This window comes from Danio aesculapii, chromosome 4 (genome assembly GCF_903798145.1).
Source record: "Danio aesculapii chromosome 4, fDanAes4.1, whole genome shotgun sequence".
Taxonomy (NCBI): Eukaryota; Metazoa; Chordata; class Actinopteri; order Cypriniformes; family Danionidae; genus Danio; species Danio aesculapii.
In genome coordinates this window covers 37,334,257-37,356,624 of record NC_079438.1, presented here as the reverse complement: position 1 = coordinate 37,356,624, position 22,368 = coordinate 37,334,257, and the positions used below count along the sequence as shown (strand labels likewise).

Below are 22,368 nucleotides of genomic sequence, written 5' to 3'. Positions count from 1 at the left end.
AAGATAGGCCCAATAGTATCTAGATGCAGCCATGATGATGCAAGCTGAGATTGCATATCTCAGAGATGCAATGTCAGACACAATGCACTCAATTGAGCTACTGACGTCACTATGAGGGGTGGGGTTAGGTGTGAGCATTAAAAAGCATTGCATGCAGCGCAGATTGCAACTTCACCAGGTCTGCATCCATGTATTTTGTGATTATTGCCGTTCAAAATGGGTTCCGTTTCATGGTGCCGTTTCAAATTTCCACTATTTACAACTCTAATTGTCTCATTACAAATCAAGCAGATTAGCCCGCTCGATCATGTGAAGCCTCTTATGATTACCGGATGTCACCGGAGTCACACAGGAAAACTTTAAATATTTTGCCTTCGATTTTATTTAGGCCTGTATTTTTTAAACAAAAATGCAAACATTTAAACTGTTGATTTCCAAGGTTTATGCATTTATCAATGAAGGAAATCCATAATTGGAATCCTTTAAGCATGGTCTTGCAATACGAAATGGTCATAATTTGTTGCTGACCTTGTCAATCCCTTTACTACCACAGTGTATTCATCTTGTGATGAAACGTACAGTACTTCCAGCAGGATAATGGACCAAAACAAATTACAAAGCTCATCTAAATAATCTAAAACGTTTTATCATTCATTCATTCATTCATTTATTTTCTTTTTGCTTAGTCCCTTTATTAATCTGGGGTAGCCACAGTGGAATGAGCCGCCAACTTATCCAGCATTTGTTTCATGCAGCGGATGCCTTTCCAGCTGCAACCCATCACTGGGAAACACATACACACTCATTCACACACACATACACTACGGACAATTTAGCCTACCCAATTCACCTGTACCACATGTCTTTGGACTGTGGGGGAAACCGGAGCACCTGGAGGAAACCCACACGAACGCAGGGAGAACATGCAAACTCCACACAGAGACGCCAGCTGACCCAGCCGAGGCTCGAACCAGTGACCTTCTTGCTGTGAGGCGACAGCACTACCTACTGCACCACTACGTCGCCTGTTTTATTATTATTATTATTATTATTATTATTATTATTATTATTATTATTATTATTATTATTATTATTATTATTATTATTTTGAACATCAAAATGAGTTCATTATTCTTAAATGGCCTTCATAGTCACCAGAACTCAATCAAATAGAGCACCTTTTTTGGGAAGTGGTAAAATGAGAGATTTGCATCAGCCAATAAATCTGCAAAAACTGTGTGATGTTATCATGTCAGTATAAGCCAAAAGGTTCTGAAGAATTTTTCCAGCACCTTGATAAAACTGACATGAAGAATAAAGCCTTCTGAAGGCAAAAGTGGGCCCAATTTAGTATTTTGGCACTAAATAATAACACACTCTCTAAATAGACTATCAGTTCCACAAAAGTGTTATATGGCTCCTGTTCAAAAACAGCTGACTGGCATCCAATACTATATTGTTCAAAGCCAAATTAAACTTCTTGGTTTACTTTATGGTCAAGTCAAAGTCTTATCTTTGTTCAAGCTGATATACTAGCAAAAACCATCCAGTTATCCTCATACTTTTGGTCACAGTTTTTCACAGCCTGTAAGAACATTTCAACAAGTTCTGTTTGGGCTGTAAGTTTAGCAGAATGAAAAACCTGCACTGCTGCCTGCATTGTCGTCTGAATTCCTGAGACTTCAGAGCTTGTTAGCCAGGCACAGGCACCAGGAGACGGAGAATGTGAAGGAAGACAAAAGACCTTCCTGCTGATCCACACTGTAGCTACAGGTGCAGCACTGTGGGGCCTCACTCATTATTAAGGCATTCAAACACAAGAAACAGTGGAAAAAAAACACCAAGGATTTTCTGAGAAAAAAAATCCCAAATGGCAAAGCAAGCAGTTCTCTGATCTCTGAAACTAAAAGAACAGCACCTTCCCTGTCGGAATGTTTCGTGTCACACTGAAAGGAATGCTGTTTGAAAGTGCTCTGCATTCAAGACAGCCGCTTCCTAGTTTCTCAACCTTCACAGCTACATCAACAAGCAGCGTAGATAGGCCTACATACCAAATGTAAACAAACATAACATTTGTATATACACATGTAATATGTATAACCAAGTATTATTTGTTGATGTAAAGGACATTCTTTAAGCTTAATAATTTTTTCTCTACCAGCGTATTTTAAGGGCCAGCCACCGCCAGCATTTGTGATTATTTTCCCCTAAATTTGTCAACTCTCAGAATATTTTCTGCTATATATATATATATATATATATATATATATATATATATATATATATATATATATATATATAGAGAGAGAGAGAGAGAGAGAGAGAGAGAGAGAGAGAGAGAGAGAGAGAGAGAGAGAGAGAGAGAGAGAGAGAGAGAGAGAGAGAGAGAGAGAGAGAGAGAGAGAGAGAGAGAGAGAGAGAGAGCAGAAAAAAAACATATATATATATATATATATATATATATATATATATATATATATATATATGACCATATTATATATCACAATACTGTAAAAAAAAAAACTCTTTTAAATGAAAAAGCATTTAATTCTTTCTTATGGTGTTTATGCCTCATCACCACTTGAATGCAGATTTAAGCACAAATACAACTTAAAAAATAACTTTTTTTCCAAATTAGAGCATTTAAAATGTATGTATAAACTACATGCATTTATAAAAATATATTTGTGTGTGTGTATGTGCATACGTGCATATGTGCGTGCGTGTGTGTGAACAAACACATTTATATTTGAGTTTGAGTCCCAGTCGGTGGACCTTTGTCGATCCCATCCCCCCTCCAACATTGATTCTTCTCTATATATATGTCCTGTCATAAATAAGTAGCAGAAATAAATCTTAAAAACAAACTAACAAAGGAAGCATTTTATCGTCCTTACTTTTTTCTCTTCACACAAATGAACTTAAGATCCAGGATTTAGATTTTTATTTATTTAAATATGCAGATGATATGGCACTTGTTGGCTGGTTGACTAAAACAGGAACAGAAGGAGATACCTTGTACTATAGTTATATAAATTTGCTTCAAAATTGGTGTAAAGGGAGTCCAGGGGAGATAATTTTTAACAAAACCAAGTAGATGGTAATTAGTAGAAATAAACTAGTTCTTACTCAGGGGTCGAAACCTCTGGTCTTTGAGGGACATTAAATTGGATGTTTTAAATATTTAGGAACATTTATTGATAGTGGATTGACATTTGCTGAATATGTAGAGTGTATTTTTAAAAAGCAATGCAGAGATCATATCTGTCACGATCAACAGCGATCGTAACTTCCTAGATCGCTGGATTTCACACACAATAACCTATGGACTACAAATCTGCCATTCAAGGACTACATATTCATACATGCACTCTGTTCACACACACATGCTTCCTCATTTCCACTGATTAGACTCCCACAGCTGTTGCAGCTTCTAGACTGATTACACACTATTTAAACAGCACACACACTCACTTCCTTTGCTGAGTCTTGTTATCTGTAAAGTGACATTACAACGCGTTTCCCTTAGTCTTGTTCCTCCGTGGTTTTATTTTTGATCTTTGCCTGGTTTACCTTTGTCCTTGTCTGCCGCTTGTCTACCGACCTCTCGCCTGTGTTTGACTACGATTCTGGGCTGCCTTTATACATCTGTTTGCACCTGTGTTGACCATTGCTTACCTGACTTTGAATAAACCTGCACGTGGATCCTTAACCTCAGTTGTCTCTGTCACTCCCCGTGTTACAATATCTCATTAGGAGGTTAGAACAATTTGGTGTGAGTCAAGATATTTTGGAGATGGTATACAAGAACTTGGTTGAAAGTGCTGTGAGTTTTAATATGATTGCATGGTATGGACTGTTGTCAATTAAGGAAAAGCAAAAACTGTGAAGAGTAGTAAAAATTGCCAGTGCAATTGTAGGTAAAGCACAAAGCAAACCAAATGAAATTTATTCAATGAGAATTAAACAAAGCACATGTCATTATTGAAGATTGTTCCCATCCTTTAAATATAACATTTCAGCTCTTGCCATCAAAAAGACATTTTAGGCAACCTCAAGTAAAGAAAAATGTGTATTAAATGTCCTTTGTGCCGACTGCCATTAAAATCTTAAATATAGTTCTAAGTATGTATAGGGTTTTATATTGAGCTTTTTAAATGCGATTTATGTGATGATATTGAATGTATTTGTGTTGCCTGTTTTATCTGTGAGCGTTGATGTTGTGTGGTGAAGCAAAAGATAATTTTTCTCTTGTGGATAATCAAGAAAGTAAAGTAACAGTAAGGCTAGACTTTCCAAGATATACACAAACGTAAACGACACATGTGAGTGATGCCATTCTGCTAAAACAGATTTGGCTCATATGTTTTGGGCGTGCCCTAGACTGTTCGATTATTGGACAACTATATTTAAAATTCTGTCCGAAGCATATAATAAAGACATTAGGCCTAGCTTTGAAATGGCTAGTTTTGGAGTACTTGAACAAGATACAGTCATGTCCAATAATTATCAAGACGCTTATTGCCTTCACGTGTCTTATGGCTTCATCAAAAACATTTTAAAAACTTAGCATTCAGAGGTTGAGGGAAAAGCCAAGACATTAGAAACAAATGGCATTGCTTATATTATGGCCTAAGTAGCTTTGTTTGGCTCTGCATTAGTTTATTCACAGTATATTTCTCCTAGGTGGCATGGTGGCTCAGTGGTTAGCACTGTTGCTATTCGAGTCAGTCACTGTTCCGAGTCCCAGCTGGGCCAGTTGGTATTTCTGTGTGGAGTTTGCATGTTCTGCCTGTGCTCCCTGTTCTCCCCATGTTAGAGTGGGTTTCCCCCACAGTCTAAAGACGTGTGCTCTAAGTGTATTGAATAAACTAAACTGGCCGTAGTGTATGAGTGGGTGTGTGAATTTGAGAGTCTATGGGTGTTTCCCAGTACTGGGTTGTGACTGGAAGGACATTCGCTGCGTAAAACATTTGCCAGAATTAGGCATAGGCCAGTATAAGTTTCTGATGGTATGATATCATTGAATGAAAATATCACGGTATTGTGATTACTACTTTAAAATGAGTTCTTTTTAAATGTCTGGGTAAAAACAACCACTTTTCCCCCCATTAAACAATAAATTTTATTTTAGGAAACATTTATATTTTGGAACAGTAAACATGTCAGGCTAAATAATTAAAATAAGTCATTGACCTCTGCTATCTTCATTAGCTTCAAAAACACAAACCTTACATATACCTCAGGTAGGGTATATCAGAAAAGTTTAGCGGTTCTAAAACCTTGACTTTTCCAAACTGCGGTAAACCTTGAAACTGGTTCTCGCCCCATCCCTAGCCGGAATAGCTGGCAGTTCATTCTGCTGTGGTAAAAATAAAGGGATTAAGCTGAAGGAAAATGAGTGAATTAATTTCCTATTGTGTTTCAAATAATGACACACACCTTTGGAATGACAAGGTGAGTAAACAGGGTGAGTTAATTTACAGAATAGTAATTCCTGGTTAAACTGTTTAAAGAGAATTATAGGTCATCAGATAAGCAGGTAGCGGTCACATTATTCTGAGCAATGGCCAATTCAAGCCCATTGTAAGCCTTACAAATTACATCTTAAATAATTACACAGATTCGACAAAGAATCTCTGTTGGTAATGAATATCGGCTTTTAACATTTACATCAGCAATGCATTTGGAATGCACTTGGCGTATTCGAGTATCCGACTGGAGCTCATTGACAATTGCTGCAGGGGATCCCAAAGGATGACTTGGAGCTTTTAGAGCTGTTCTTCTTCCTATTTATGTGCTATCGATTGAAAACTGTCCCAACGGCAGGCGGACGTAAGCTGCTCACACATGCTAATTGCCCTTGTGCTAGTGATTTGAGTCAAATTTGCCTTGAGAAACCTGTAGTAACTTTTTAAAGTGACCAAGAGAGGTGCTTTGAGACACTCCAAGACTTTTGTAATTTACATCCTGCATTAGGACTTTAATTGATATGCTAATTTTGCTCTGATCTGGCAAGACTTGCTTACAGAGCATACCAATTAGAGAAAGTACTGCTGTTTTCTATATAAGTGCCACCGCCATAGTATTGCTCCATATTATTACTACAACCTCATTCAAAAGAACATTATTGTTTAAATGTATTCTTTAATTTCATCATTTTAAAATCAGAAACTGAAACGTCACTGAGAATAATGGAAACCATTTCTAGATGGCAGCAAGTACCAATTTAAATGAAATTGTAACTCTGAATCAATGGCAAGGACGTTCATTTATTAAAATTCTGAAAGCGTAGGCTGTGCATGAATTGCCAACCAATCATGAGCTTAGGCAGAAGAAAGCAATTTTAGATCATAAAACTTCAATACCAAAGTATATGTCACCTCTCCTTCAATCTTGTCCCTCAGTAATGACAAGCCTAATTAAATATTAAGGTCATACATTTGCTTTTTATTTTATTTCCCCCAAGGCCCTCTTATAACGTTAGTCAAGGTTGTTTTGCACTTATTGTAAAAAAGTTGTAATTGACCCTTCACTAAGCTCTCCTCTCCTTTGTTACTGATGCTCACTCCCACAAGCTTTAAATAATGTCCTAGAGGAATGAATTGGAGATTGCCAGCTTGACTTTCAGTAAAATGTGCTCAAACACTGAGTAGATGATATCCTTAAGTGGGCTGGAACGAAGTGTGACATTGAGAAACATCTGCTGTTTTCTTAATGAAATTGGTCACTTACACAATAACATCATTGCTTTTACTTTTTTAAAGAAGAAGCTTTATCCAGTCACTTTACACATTCTATGCAGAGCTGCAGCCAACGCACCAGTACACAATTTCACAAATCAATGTCATACATTTAAATTATGAATAATTATTTTAAAGTCAACAGGTAAGAATTAAAATACCAGGGGCCTCATGTACAAAGACCTGTGTTGAATTCATACATAAACCATTTACAGCTTTGCGTACAAAGTAAAAAATTGTATGAAACGCGTATGCTGAATCCCATACATATTCTCTTTGCACATCCGAATTAACGTGAAACTGAGCGCACGTGCATGAGCGCAAAACCCCTCCCTGCCTCCTCCCCCTAATAAAAATGGTAATGATTCTACTTTGGCAAAACCAAACGAAAAGTAATGCAAAAGCAAGCAAGCAAGAAGAGAAACTTTACAGAATGCGAATTGGAGGTGCTCCTATCTAAGGTAGAGCGGAGAAAATCTGTGTTATTTGCAAGTTTGTCCTCAGGAATTAATAACAAAAGAAAAAAAAATAGAGTGTGAGTTTAGCTGATGCGGTTAACGCAGTGGGGTCTGAACATCGCACTGGAGTGAATTAAAAAAATGGTCCGATATAAAGGTGCAGGTTAAGAGGAGAACAGTGGCGCACCGTCAAAGTGTGGACTGAACAGGCGGGCGACCAAAGGATGCTGAACTATCACCCTTTGAGGAGAGAGTTGTGTCAATTTTGGGTGACACTTTACTGTCTGGAGCAGTATCCGTGTCTGTGGGAGACAAAGATGTATTAGAGGAATGGTAGGGTGGTATAGCAGCACCCCTCCGCTTTTATTAAGGCAGTGCCACCGCCATTTCAACTGCCCAATGACCCTCTCTACAGCTGACCAAGTGCCTGCCACCTTGGAGCCTCATCCCAACCATGCTGTTTGTGAGGATGAATTAATCATGGGTTGATCAAGGCCACCTTGCCACAATATTTGTTAAGTGCATTTGAGCATCACAAATTATTTGCACATTTATTGAATGGAAATGTTTCAGATTCACGTATGCAAATTCGTCTTCAGATGGCGCCTTTATAGCAATGTGCGTGCAGACGATCGTTCCGACTACATTGGGAAAACCGGCGATCGCTGCAAATTGCACTTTAAAGTTTGGCTGTCAACTGCATGGTATGGAAACCTTATATACCTGCTAGACATGCAGATGATCCCGTCCCATACAGCTGGCATTGCATGGCTCAAAGATACTTTGTAGTGTGCAATTTAACACAATTGCCTCTAGGAGTCGCCAGTGGAAATAAAACAAACACACACGAGAAATGCACGTACGCCAGACATGAAGTTGTCGTGGACCAATGCTCAATCTCATATTCATTTCATCGTTAGTAAATCCAAACGTGAGCATGAAATTTGGCGTATGCAAAGTTTTTGTGCGTATGCAGCATTGATACATGAGGCCCCTGATTACTATGTACCAGTTAGCCAAATCCTTATGACCACATGCACATTATTGCTGTTTGTTCTCATATAGTATTGACAAAACGCAATCGATCCCCAATATATCTGAAGGTGTCCTGTGGTATCATTAGCAGAGGATCCTTCACTTCATGCAGGCTATAAGGTGGACCTCACTTGCACATCCCTAGTTACTCAACAGAGCAACACTCTGAACCCTTCACCGCGTTCTTCAAACCATTCCTTAACATTGTGTGCCGGGGCGACACGGTGTCTCAGTGGTTGGCACTGTTGCCTCACAGCAAGAAACTCGCTGGTTCGAGGCTTGGCTGGGTCAGTTGGCATTTCTGTGTGGAGTTTGCATGTTCTTCCTGTGTTGGCGTGGGGTTCCTCCGGGTGCACCGGTTGAATTGAATTAACTAAATTGGCCGTAGTGTATGTGAATAAGTGTGTAAAGTCTGAAATAGAGATTAAGCTGAAGGAATATGAATAAATGGATGAACAGTAGCCCCTTTCACACATACAGACCTTTCTGGAAAATTACCGGCAATTTGCCAGAAAGAGATCATGTGTGAACAGGCCTTTTTTGAATACACGGGTAAGATCATTCCAGCAATTTTCCAGAAAGAGAAGTTGCAACATTACTGGTAATTTCCCAGAATTCTGCTAAGTGTGCTAATGCTTTATATAAAAGTGAAACTATCAACAAAAGCCCGACCCCTTCTATATTTACAGATACAGCCATTTAGAGGGCGTTTCTGGTTAATGATCCCAGATTTTACAGGTATTTTGGAATGGATGTGTGAACGGTCTTTTCTCAAAAAATTCCGGAACGACCTTGCCAGCTCTTTTTTTTAATTAACTGGTCGCTCCGGATATTTACTGGTATCACTGTGTGAAAGGGGCTAGTGTGTGCCATGTGGCAGGGTGGTTTTTATTTCACAATCAGTTTTACATTTAAGCAGTTAGCAGACACCAAACTGTCTAACACCAGTGAACACACAACCAGAGTAGTGGGCCACCCAGGGAGCAGTTGGGGGTTCTGTAAGTTGCTCAATTGAATCATCCCAACCGTTATATTGAAGGTGGAAGAGAGCTTTGCTTATTCTTTCCCAACACCTACAATTCCTGCTGGTGCCCAAAGGAACATCCTTTTCAGGTGTGCATGTACATCCACATGAATGGCCTGACCCAGTGTTTCCCAACAGAACATTGTTAAGACACTCTATTCACCAGCTTGTTGTCACCTTAAAGTGTGTCCAGGTGCCAACACATCCTTAGGTAATTGTTGCACATGTCTGTCATGTGATGCAAAAGAATGTGCCTTTCATCAATCCAGCCAATTTGCTTCAATGGTTCCAAGCTCCAGTTCTGAATTTCTGTGCACATTGTAAGCACATTTGACAACACACAGTGGCCATCATTTGCACTCTGATTGGTCTGCAACTGTGCAGTCCCATACTCAGCAGTGCAGTGCAGTGTGCTTTGACACATTCTTGCCATAACATCATTAAAACCATGTCACACTGGACTTTCTATTGGCACAGACAACAGGGGCCTTTGTTGCCATTGTGCTTCGATGAGTCTTGGGCATCCATCACACTGCTGGTAATTTCTCATTACTGCTGACCAGAAGTAACCCTCCAGCCTCATTGTTTTTGAGATACTCTGACCTATTCTTCTTGCTATAACAGTTTGGCTCTTGTTTGTCAATCTTGCTTGGGTTATTCAACACGTTAAGAGAAGTAAGTAAAGGCTTATTTATAAAGCACCTTTCCCAGACATTGAGTCACAAAGTGTTTTTACAATAAAAGAAAAGAACAAAAAGAACACGTATGAATAAAAGAAAACATGTTAAAACATATTAAAACAAGTTAAAAATCCGAATACAGAAACACTAATACTGTTAATTAAAAGCTTGACCAAAAAGCTGCGTCTTTAAATGCTTTTTAAAAAGTTCAACTGATCCCAGAGTTCTTAGTGCTATAGAGAGAGAGAGTTCCAGAGCCGTGGGGCCACCACACAGAAAGCACGGTCACCTTTAGTCTTAAGACGAGTTCTGGGAATGGCTAACAGGTCTTTGACAGAAGACTTCAGAGGCCAGCTAGATGAGTGACTGCTTAAAAGATCTTGAATATACAGTGGTGCTTGACCATGCAGAGTTCAATATGTAATGACCAGAATCTTAAAATTTACTGTAAAACTAATAGGAAGCCAGTGAAGTGCCTTAAGCACAGGAGTAATGTGTGACCTCCTACTGGTGTTAGTTAAAAGCCTCGCCGTTGCATTCTGCACAACTTGCAATCGCTCCATAGAGGATTTGTTCAGACAAGTGAACAGAACATTACAATAATCCAATCGTGAAGAGATGAAGGCATGGACAAGCATCTCCATCTCTTCCAATATCTCTGATTTTGCGATGTTCCTCAGGTGAAAAAAAAGCATGTACGAACAACAGACTTAACATGGCTATTAAAACATAGACCTGATTACATCATCTTCTAAAAGTGACTCGAATCCGATTGTCCGTATTTATACTGCACACGGCAAAGGTGCAATGACCATGCAAAAAATAGCGGGTGCTGACTGTCAGCTTATAATAAAAGAACACTCTTTTCAATCTATTTGAAAGGTTTAATTTTTTTAAATTCCTTTTGACAAGTTGTTTTACTAAAGTTTATGACAGAAAAGTTTTCATTTGGCCATCTTCTTTTAATCTAGGCATTTTTAAACCAGTAGGCATCTAAATGTAATGCCCATGGCATGACTTTGCACGTGATGTATGCAATAGTTTTATATTAGTTTATATTGGTTACATGGCAGATGTTGCGCTCTCTTTCTCTCTCTCAATAACATACTTAGATACTTATGCTACATTACAATCTACTTCTGGTGCTTATGAAAAGTAACACTTTACAATATGGAACAAGTAGACAATGTTAACGTATTTACTAACATCAACAAACACTTAACAATACATTTATTACAGTATTTATTCATCTTTGTTATTGTGAGCTAATGGAAATACCGCTGTTCATTGCTAGTTCATGTTGACTCCAGTAAATTATGAACTATAATTAATACATGTGCAAACATTTTTCAGTGTTTGTCCATGTTAGTAAATACATCAACTAAACATCACTAGAAAGGGTTACCAAAGTATTTATCCACATTATGAATGTTTCCACATTCACTGTAAGTGGGCCATTCAACACTGAATATCTTGATGTCTAATTGTTGGCGGTCATGTTTAACAATGCTATTTTTGGGCTAGAAATGAGGCTTTCAGTTCTCAGACTTAAAATATAGCACTTATTTTTTTCTGAGCACATCAAAGTGTTTTGAAAAGAAAGTTTGATGGCCCATTTAAAGTACTAAATTTGTGTATCTCAGTGGACATTTTAGCATTTCAGACATTGGAATGCAAAGTACGTCCTCAATAAATAGGAAACTCTTCTGCTTTTACTCGGATTTGCATAATTAATAGACTATTACACTGAACGCAAGCCTAATTGGGATCAAAACACAATTACAACAACACCCACAAGAGCAGCCTATTGAGCTATGGAAGGTATGGCAGGGTACCACTCAGCATCCTTTGTAGCATCCCAAGTGTGCTTTGTGTTTTCTGTCTCGCTTGCCTTTCACAGCTTGCATCTTTAGGTCTGACGGTGTAACTGCTGCTCTGTCCATCCATGCGTAGAGAGAGATTGTGGGCAGAACTCTCTAGACGGCATGGTGGCCTTTAAATGACAGGGCCTTAAAATTTGGCTGATTGGTATTTGTCCTTGTTTGAGATGTAGAGATATCACATATTTCCCTGACAAACATTTTGGTTGGCTTTCTGAATAAATGGTTGAAAATCTGTTTTAAAGAGCCTGTTCATAAATAGTCTAGTTTTAGTTTTGTCCAGTTTTTTTTCATGTTCTTTTTAAAAAAATCGCTAATTAGAGCAGGAATTGAACAGAAAGCGGGAGATTTAAGATATGCTTTCAACTATTTTTAACATAAAAACACACACTCATAAACAGTGCAAATTACAATGCTTTTCTGATATGTGTTGCTGCAGTTGTGGATGGGAATTATCTAAAATGCAACTTCTTAGTACTTTTATATTATTAAAGCACCACCTAAAATATAAAAACTGTATTTTCAGTCTGTTGAAGGATGAGTTAAAGGTGCTGTATGTACGTTTTTGACTCTTCCAAAGCATAAAAATACCATAATATGTTTGGAGATATTTAAGAAACAGGCTAAGTGAACATTCTTCTTTATCTGAAAAACAATGCTGAAGTCAGATATTCTGCTTTGAAAATGGGCATAACGTGCCGGAACGTCTGTCTTTGTTTCGGTCCCTTTAACCCACCAGATGCCAGTTTAGCCAATTATATTTCAGCACCTCGAGCTGCCTTGGTGGAAACCACATATTTCATTCATTCAGTCAGTAAAGCTCTCAAAGTATGCATCCGTGATTGAGTGCAACCTCTGGTCGACAGTAACAGCCTCCAAAATGAGACGCAGATTCAGAGTTCCACATCAGTTGGTTATTAATTATCAAATAATATGAATATTACAAACGTAAACATCAGGTGAGCAGGTTACATTGTAACACCGTGTCCTAACAACATGCTACGTGACAAGATACAGCCATTCTGAAGCTCAGAATATATACACTTACTGCACTCCAACGAAACGGTAATGTTTACAATCTAATTAATACATATTAAACCTATTTAACATTATTAAATGTACATGCTAAATCACTGATATGTGTTGGCTTGCACTGAATCACAGTTCTAAAGCTTAATTTCAAACGGTTTATTTTATTTTCAAGATCTGAGGTAAACTATCTGCTGCTGCTTTCAGTAGTATGACAATAAATATCACATAAAATGGCATTCAAACTCACATTATTAGCATTTAGCACTAAATAAAGCACATGTGGTGTACCTGAGGTAAACATTATCAGTTTATCCTGTTGTTCAGATGCAAGAAATAGAAGTCATTTCTAAAATATAAATTTCAGGTTTTGGTTAGAACAAAGGCTCCTTTTAATATGGAAAATATTCCATCTATTGTGTGCTGTTGCTTTTATTTGGAACACAATTTAAATCAGCCTTTGTTGGTGTTGTCAATCTGACAACCTGCTCTTGCATGTGTTTTGAACCAGGAGTGCATTAGCTACTTCAACCACTGGGTGTCAACTTTACATACTGCACCTTTAGCATATTGGTCATTGTGACTACACTCAAATTTGGTTTTACTCTCCAATTGTATATTTTTCAAAAATACAACCAATACTACTTGGACCTGGAGTAAGTGAGAATATTTTTAAAAAAGAGAGAAAAAAGTGACATATACATTTGAGCAAGATAATCAAAAGTGACAGATATTACAGTTTTCAGAATACCTCAGTATTCTGTCCTTTTTAAACTTTCTATTCATCTTGAAAAAAACTGCATCGTAGATTCCCCAAAAACTTTAAGCAATGTTTTCAAACAATTAAGTACTATATTATTTGAGCATGAATCAGCATTTTAAAATAAAAAGGCAGTGCCTGAATATCCAGCTTTGTCTTCACAATAATAAATTAAATTTTAAATAAAATATATTAAAACAGAAAACATTTGAATTGTAATGCATCTACCTGCGACCATTCATGTCTGCAACGTATACATTTTTCAAAGCATAATCAAGCATGTTGCTAAATGATAAGGTTTCTTGCCAGAAGTCAATCTGAGATATCTGACATGCTCTGCAAAATTACCCGCCTCTGCGTAAACCATATTTGACTGGGGACTGTGACCCGTCTCTGGGGGAACCAGTGCAGTGTTTGAAATTCTCCTACTAAAAATTCAGCAAAGCATTTCTGCTCATCCAGTACTCAGTAATTCCCACTGTCTCTGTTTTACGCCTTCTCTCTTTCTCTTTCTCACAAGAGTGCACTCTTCACACAGTATGAATCTGAATGAACGCTGTTTCAGTGACAGGTCTGAAGAGCAACTGGCAAGTGTTCGCATGCTGCTCCGGCCAATTGCTGATTGTGTTTATCATGTTTGTGCAGAACAACATTTGAAAATGTTTATAATCAATAGATGATTGCTTTCTAGATGACAGAAAAGTACTTTCATATTTTTAGCAGATAAAATTATACAAAAGTCAGCCTACCTTTGCTGTAGCACGTGCTTGATACTCCGGACATCCATTTACTGTTATCGTTTCATGCATATATTGATAGACCTATAAAAATAAAGAGGGAAAAACATAGATTTTTCAGTCAAATAGATTTTTACTGTAAAAATAAAACAGCAGTGAGGCATCCTGCAGCAGTAGGCAGTACAAATTAAAATCAGCCTGGTTTAGATGCATAAAATGTAATAAATTGCAAGCCTAAAGGAAAACAACATCCATTTGCTAAGAAATGTGATGGCTCAGTATTTACTTTGCTCAGAAAATCATAAATAGCTTTATTGCCAGGTATCTTTACATATACAAGGAATTTGTTTTCAGGGGCTTCTACAGTGCAACAGAATGACTATGACAGAATAGAAACACAGATATAAAAGGAATAAAAATAGAATGTAGATGTGTGTGTGTGTGTGTGTGTGTGTGTATATGTATATGTATATATATATATATATATATATATATATATATATATATATATATATATATATATATATATATATATATATATATATATATATATATATATATTGAGAGAGAGAGAGAGAGAGAGAGAGAGAGAGAGAGAGAGAGAGAGAGAATGTAGTATCGAGAGAATTGAAACAAATGTATGAACCAAATGCTCATACACAAGCTCTATTTCACATATTCAGAAATAAAATTACAGTAACTCTAAACAAGTATTGCATTCTCAGTATGACATTAGGGACTGCTGTCTTGGGTATTAGAAAAAAGTGACTAAAAGCAATCTCTAAAGAGAAAAGCGCTGCTAAACAGCTGAAAGTTAAACTGCCAATAGTTGGGTTTCTATGCTGAAGCAAACATGGAGCAAAAAATCCCAAATGTGCATCTATCAAATTGTTAGAGCTGCTAAGTGTAGTATTGGTAACCTAGTAACCAACAGTAAATAAGGTAACCAACATAGAGACAACTTATTAGTCACAAGGGTGTAATGTTTATACAGGTAGAGTTAATTCAGCAAATTTGTTTCCATCTCATATTATTCACACTAATCCATTTTTACACAAGTTCTAAAACGTCTAAGCAACTTTATTTGAGAAACAAGGGATTTTATTTAAAATTGGCTTTTCCATCATTAATTTCTGATACAATACTTCAAAATGTGCATTATCACAGAGTTATGGAAAGCCTGCTAAACTATAGCATCCTGTTCAGTTAGTCATTAGTGTTAATGTACTCAGTGTATTAAACACACTTACTTGCTGATAATATCCAATCCAACAAATGTAATATCAGTAAACATTGAATTTGCATATGCAATAAACTATGCAAAATCATATGCATATGCAAAATCCGATGCAAAATTGTACTTCAAGCTAATTCCCAATTGAGTGCATTCTTATTGAGATTAATTAATATCATTGCATGACTAAGGCCAGACAGAATCTGCGGACATTTTTTGCTATTTCTATGCAGACGTTTGTAAAAAAAAATCTGCGGATTTATGCAGAATAATTTTGGGAGTAGGCCTATCATAACTAAAAGCTTAATATATGACAAAAAACTTTTTGACTTTTATTTAATGTTTACAATGCAAATCCAAATAGATCCACTTATTTGGTAAACAAAGCAAATCTCTCATATAATATATCTACTGAAAGACTGAACATATTACTTCACAAACTGTATTGTAAATAAATCAAATGAATATTTTCATTAATTCTTTTCAGCTTAGTCTCTTTATTAATCAGGGATTGCCACAGCGGAATGCACCACCAACTTATCAGCATATGTTTTACAGAGCACCCTTCCAGATGCAACCCATCACTGGGAAACATGCATACACACTCTTTCACACACATACACTACGACCAATTTAGCTTACCCAATTCACCTATAGTGCATGTCTTTGGACTGTGGGGGAAACCGGAGCACCCGGATAAAACCAGTGACGATCTTGCTGTGAGGCAATCCTGCTACCCACTGCGCCACTGTGACGCCTAACATTTTCATATGAGTCAATAATATTACTGAAATATAACTGATTATAAATTGACACACATTTATACAAGCAAATAAATAGACTCAATGATGGGCTAAAAATCTGTCGATTTCTGGAAGGGCAGATTCAGTGTGGGCCTACTTATGTCACATTGACTAGGCAGCGTTTATGTATTTGCGATTAGATTCTGGAATGAGAAATGTCAAACCAAGTCAGTTCAATGGCATTTTTATAGCCCTTTTTTGACAATAGAGTGTGTTTCAAAAAAAACTTTTACAATATTATTCAAGTAGCTAAATCATTTATGCAAACTTTGAAAATAAGATCAAATATTGTTTTGGAAGGCAATTATTGCAAAGCATCATTGGTATTATTCAGCTCTATTCAGATCAGTTTGATCAGATTGAGTTCAATTAATAAAAACAAGTTTAAATCCCATTCAACAAGTTTAGTGTCATCAAATCAGTATTATTATTACTGAATAATTCATGTATTTTAGACCATTTTAGTTCCATTGACTTCAGTTCATATACATGCAGGAAACCATAAACTCAAAGCTGTTTTGCATTTTGTTGAATTCTGAAGTTTGGTGAATTGTGCCTTGTGAATTCAAATACCAATAAAAGATTAATTTGATATAAATAAAAACTTTAAATATACATCATTGTAATAAAGCAGAAAAGACTACATCTCTTTAAATTTTGGATGCGTTTAGCGTTGAATTTTATTTTATTTATTTATTTATTTATTTATTTATTTATTTATTTATTTATTTATTTATTTATTTATTTATTTATTTATTTATTTATTTATTTATTTATTTATTTATTTATTTATTTATAAAATAAATCATTGGAAATCAGTGGGAATTTTGCATTCACTAGTGGTCTAGTTTGACTATGTGTTAAAAAAAAAAGCCAAAGACAACAGTGGAACCCAAACCTCATCATGTAGGTGCTTCTGAGAGAAAAAAGCTACAATTAGGCAATGCCTGAACAAATATGTTGTTAAATTAAATTCTGATATACTGTTTGTTTCATTCAGTTTTTCAAAAATGTATTGGTCTATTTTAGATAGTAAAGAGAGCTTAATCCAATTTCCAGCTACAGCCTCCAAGTCCCATTTCTACAGTGCAACACATGCAACATCTTTCATCACGGGTTCTGTATTTCCACAAACAGGTGCATCCAAAGAGCTTGTCTTTTCATTCACACCACCTAGGGACGAGACTATTAGCTTGAGGTCCTTTGAGGATTTGAAGAACCTATGTTTATCTCATTAGTCAACGCTTTTGAAACACAGCTGGTGCTACAGGAAGCTTCGTCTCTCTCACTGTCTCTCCTAAATAACAAGTTTCTCTTTAATCTGTCCTCCAGCACCTTGGGCAGAATCTTTAGCAGTTTTACAAACCTCCTACTGAGAGATTAATGTGATAAAACCCCCTTTAAACATCTTTTTCTATGCCTGTTACTCTTGTCAACTTGAAACCACTGACTGTAAACCTTTTCAACAGGCAGGGGTTATCGGTTGGCCTTTAGAAATGGGTTAAGAAGAATTGAAAGTGGCTGCTAAGTGTCTAGAATTACAAAAATAAAACTGTTATTAAGTCGAGGTGACATTTTACATGTGAATTATGCTTCATTTAGTAAGCTGTGCTAATAGATTTAAGAACAGCTTCTTCTACAACTATCATAGTTTTTTGTGTCTGATCTAAAAACATTATTTAAACCATTTAAATGAAAATTTTTTGTTTATTGCATTTAAATATGAATGAATATTCATGGTGTTTAATAGATTAAACAGATGACAGATTTCTTGTTCCTACAGTATCACGTTTGGTTTTAGACAGAAAAAAAGTGGAAGTAAGTGTGAAATTGTGTATTCACAAAAAAAACTTGTGAATTAAAATACCAATAGAAAATTATTACATTATGAATACAATTTTAAATCTATATTATTGTAATAAAGTGGGAATGACTATACAGTGGATCCGGAAAGTATTCATAGTGCTTCACTTTTTCCACATTTTTTTATGTTACATCCTTATTCCAAAATGGAATAAATGCATTTATTTACTCAAAACTCTACACACAATAGCCCATAATGACAATGAGAAAAAAGATTTTTTGAAATTGTTGCAAATGTATTAAAAATAAAAAAGCTGAAAAATCACATGTACATATGTATTCACAGCCTTTGCTCAATACTTTGTTGATGCACCTTTAGCAGCAATTACAGCCTCAAGTCTATTTGAATATGATGCCACAAGCTTGACACACCTATCTTTTTACCCATTCCTCTTTGCTGTACCTCTCAAGCTCTATCAGGTTGGATGGAAAGTGACTGTGTACAGCCATCTCTCCAGAGATGTTGAATAGGATTTAGGTCTGGGCTCCGTGAGTGGCCCAGCCATTATTTACGCGAGTAAATTATATGAGATTTTTTTTTGTGCAAATCAAAAATAGAGTTCTAATGACTTAATATTAACTGGAATTTTTTTGAGTAATTGGTGTCGAGGTTACGAGGCAAATGTAACTATTTTATATTTTGTCAGTTTAATAGCTAATTTTTATGAATTCATACAAATTCAGTCGTACAAAAATTTACAATTTTTAAAAGGAGGCATGGCATCAAAACCAAACCCTAAACCCAACCGTCATTAGGAATGAGTTAATTGTACTAAATTGCATGACTGAGAATGTACACTGTAAAAAAATTATATGACCAGTTAGTCATGACACCATATATTTTAGTTCATTGTAACATATTAAACGAAGTTAATCATGTTCTAACTTAATTTTATAAGTTACGCAAGCTGTTTTAAGTCAGTTTAACATAATATAAGTTTAATAGACTCATAAGGTTAATTTGGTTTAGCTTAAAAATTTAGGGCAACCAGTATTTTTTACAGTGTACAAATATGAATTAGACTCAATATCAAAAAGTTAAGAATTGTCATGACATAACATTGAATTATTAGCTTTTACACTGAGGAAAAAATTCTATCAAATGATTCTGAACCTGTATGTCTTCTTTATTATGGAGCAACCACTTGTAGCATATTATTTGATGATCTAGAATTTTTATCATCATCTGTCGTTACTTCTTTTTTTAGCTGCTTATTAGGAGTAGTTCAGTGCCAATCAAGAGAAACCTCACTCAGAGAACCTTTATTGGCTGAACTTCAATATCAGTGAAAACTAACGCAACCAAACGGAACGAATCAATAGATTTAAAAGGAGTTAAGCTAATCTTTCAGGAGCTATATGCATATGTATCCCCATGGATAAGGGATTGTGTGTCTTGTAATTGCGTCTTGGAAATGCATGAATTTTAAAAAAGGTCAAGCTATTTCTGTGTGTAATATATACACTGCATACAAAAACAGCTGGTGGTTGAAGTGCAAATCATATTTATTTTGGGTTTTGAACTAATAATTTAAAGGTTTAACACAAAGGCTATTCTGAAAACAAAACAAAAACATACTTTTTCTTTGTACTGTGTCTTAATGTTGATAATTTAGTCAATTGTTGCTCATAATTTGAGAAAAAGATGTTCATAATTATTGGGTAGTTTTCACCTGATACTGTAAAATGATGCGGTTTGTTAATGCGAGGTGTGAACCATGTTTAAATTATTTAGATTTTTTTTTTCTACTTTTTGTTGTCAAAAAGACTCTTAATTTTATGCAAACTCATAATATAAACCAGCCCTGGCTCATTCTGAAAATGTTGCCCTATATACAATACATTTCTGCAGAGCACAACATATGTCCCAGGAGGTACATTTTTAGCAGTTTCTGGTTCACGAATCCACCAGAGGCCGCTGTGTACAATTTTTAAGATCTCAAATTACTCTTGCAAGCGCCATTCGCGCCTGCTCTTCTCAACCAGAGGCCGCTGTCGACTGACTGACTGACTGACTGACTGACCGACCGATGTCCCGCCCACACCCTTCCCTAAACCCAACCGATAGTGTTTTAAAAAGCACCGATTGACCTATAAGCCCACCCACTTCCCTAAATCCAACCGACATTGTTTTGAAAAGCAATCCAGAAAAAGAAAAGCCCTCTGATTTTTACCACGTTTTCAGATTTTACCACATTCTCACCCTGTTATTTACTTGTTTGTATAATTTTTTTGGCCCCTGTTTTTGTCTTGCCCGCTTTCTGAAACCGTTCTTCGCCAGATTCGAATCCTGTCATCGCGAAAAGGAACGGCGTCATACTGTCCCGTAATATTCATTTTAAAGATGAAATGCAGCCATACGTAACTCTGACTACATAATTCGCGATCTCCAGTAATGTTTATAGGGCTACGTTTTTCAGCGAGCCTTTGTTGGTATAAACTCTCATCATGCCGAAGGCTTTCTAAAAGACACATCCTGTAAGACCACATACTAACCATCTACTTATCTAACATACGAGTTATGAGACGTTATAGGAAAGCACACCAAAACAATGTGGTGTTATGGATTGCCACATGGATTGTCACATGCTTTTTTTTGTAAGACAATTTATTTGTGGTTGATTAATGTGATTATAGCAAAAAGAGTGTCATAGTGCTCTATTTTGTCTTGTAGTTCCACATTGGAGCTTGAAATAATGGCCCGCTTTCATTGAAAACTCCTGTGCATCCTTGTTCCAAATTGAACTTTCTGTTCATCAAAGAATCCTGAGCTGCACAACAATTTTCTGCTGTGATGATAATAGTTTATGTTTCTTGAGTACAAATCAGCATATTAGAGTGATTTCAGAAGGATCTTATGAAATGGTCGACTGTAAAATATTTTTCTGCCACAGATAAAGTTATATATTCTTAAATGTGTTAAAATACAAAGTTGTAATAACACTTCACTATATTTTCTATGAAAGAAATCAGCCTCAGTGAGTATAAAAGACTATATTCAAAATCTGCTAACAACCTGTACATTTTAACGTCAATGTAAAATGAGTTCGACAAATAAGATGAAAAATATGCAATTAACACTTACTTTAGATTACATTCACAATAGTGATGGGTCGTTCTTGAACGATTAATTCATTTTGAATGAATCTTTTGTAGGCCTCGAGAACAACAAGTGTTTGAGTTGTTCGTTTATCATGTGTAAGACAAGCCAATCATATGCATTTAGAGTTGGAATAAGATTTCTCGAGTCCTCGGGTTTGAGTCAGCTTACTTTACATGCTGTCTCTTGATAAACGAAGAACTCACAAACCAGATGATTCAGAAGGTGAAGTAATCATGGCTCCTTTCGGCTCAGACTGTGTGCTTTGGTTAAGCTTATATGGGACTGTCAGTGTAACGTAAACGAACCACTCAAATTTGAAGACCTGTCAGTAGAGGTGAGCTGACATAATCATAGACCAAAGACCAGGTAATCAATTAATGATTATTTATTGTTACTTATAGCATTCTAGTTATGACTTGTTTGTAGTGTGATCAATGTTTGGTGTAGTGGTAGATGAGTTTGCAAGCAACTCGTAACATTTTGATAATATTTTGGTAAATTGAACGAAATGACTCAAAAAGATTTGTTCACCTCGCTGAACGAGATTCAAAGGTCCGAGACAGTAAAATGATCCGAACTTCCCATCAGTAATTCACATAGAATTCACCAAAAACATCCGATGACAGAAAATACTAGCATTTAGAGGGCTTAGCAGGACTATTTTATGACAATTAAAGTGTTAGTTCATTCAACAAAGTAAGTTATGCTATTAATTCCTCACCCTCATGTTGTTCCACACTCAACTACCACAAGATAAGTCCTTTATTCGTCTTTGAATCACAAATTAAGATATTTTAGGTGAAATATGAGAGCTCCCTTATCCACTTATCCAGTCCAAACTCAAGTCTGTGCTTTGTTTCAAAAAGAGGAAATACTGCGTGGGCATTCAAGGAATACATCAGTGCAGTCATAACAATACTATACTGACACTGAGGAGAAGAAATTGTTAAAGTCATTATTTTTGTTTATGTGTGAACAAAAGTGTTTTTGTAGCTTTGTAATATTCAGATTGAAGTCAT

General features: G+C 36.1%; 1 protein-coding gene across 2 annotated transcripts in view; it reads right to left on the bottom strand.

Moving 5' to 3' along the window:
* Nucleotides 1–22,368, bottom strand: part of lin7a (lin-7 homolog A (C. elegans)) — a 106,071-nt gene that overhangs the window by 16,703 nt on the left and 67,000 nt on the right. For both annotated transcript variants that reach the window (XM_056455579.1, XM_056455578.1), the window contains exon 3: nucleotides 14,359–14,430. In XM_056455579.1, coding sequence (XP_056311554.1) covers nucleotides 14,359–14,430 — 72 coding nt within the window. The remainder of the gene's footprint in view (nucleotides 1–14,358; nucleotides 14,431–22,368) is intronic.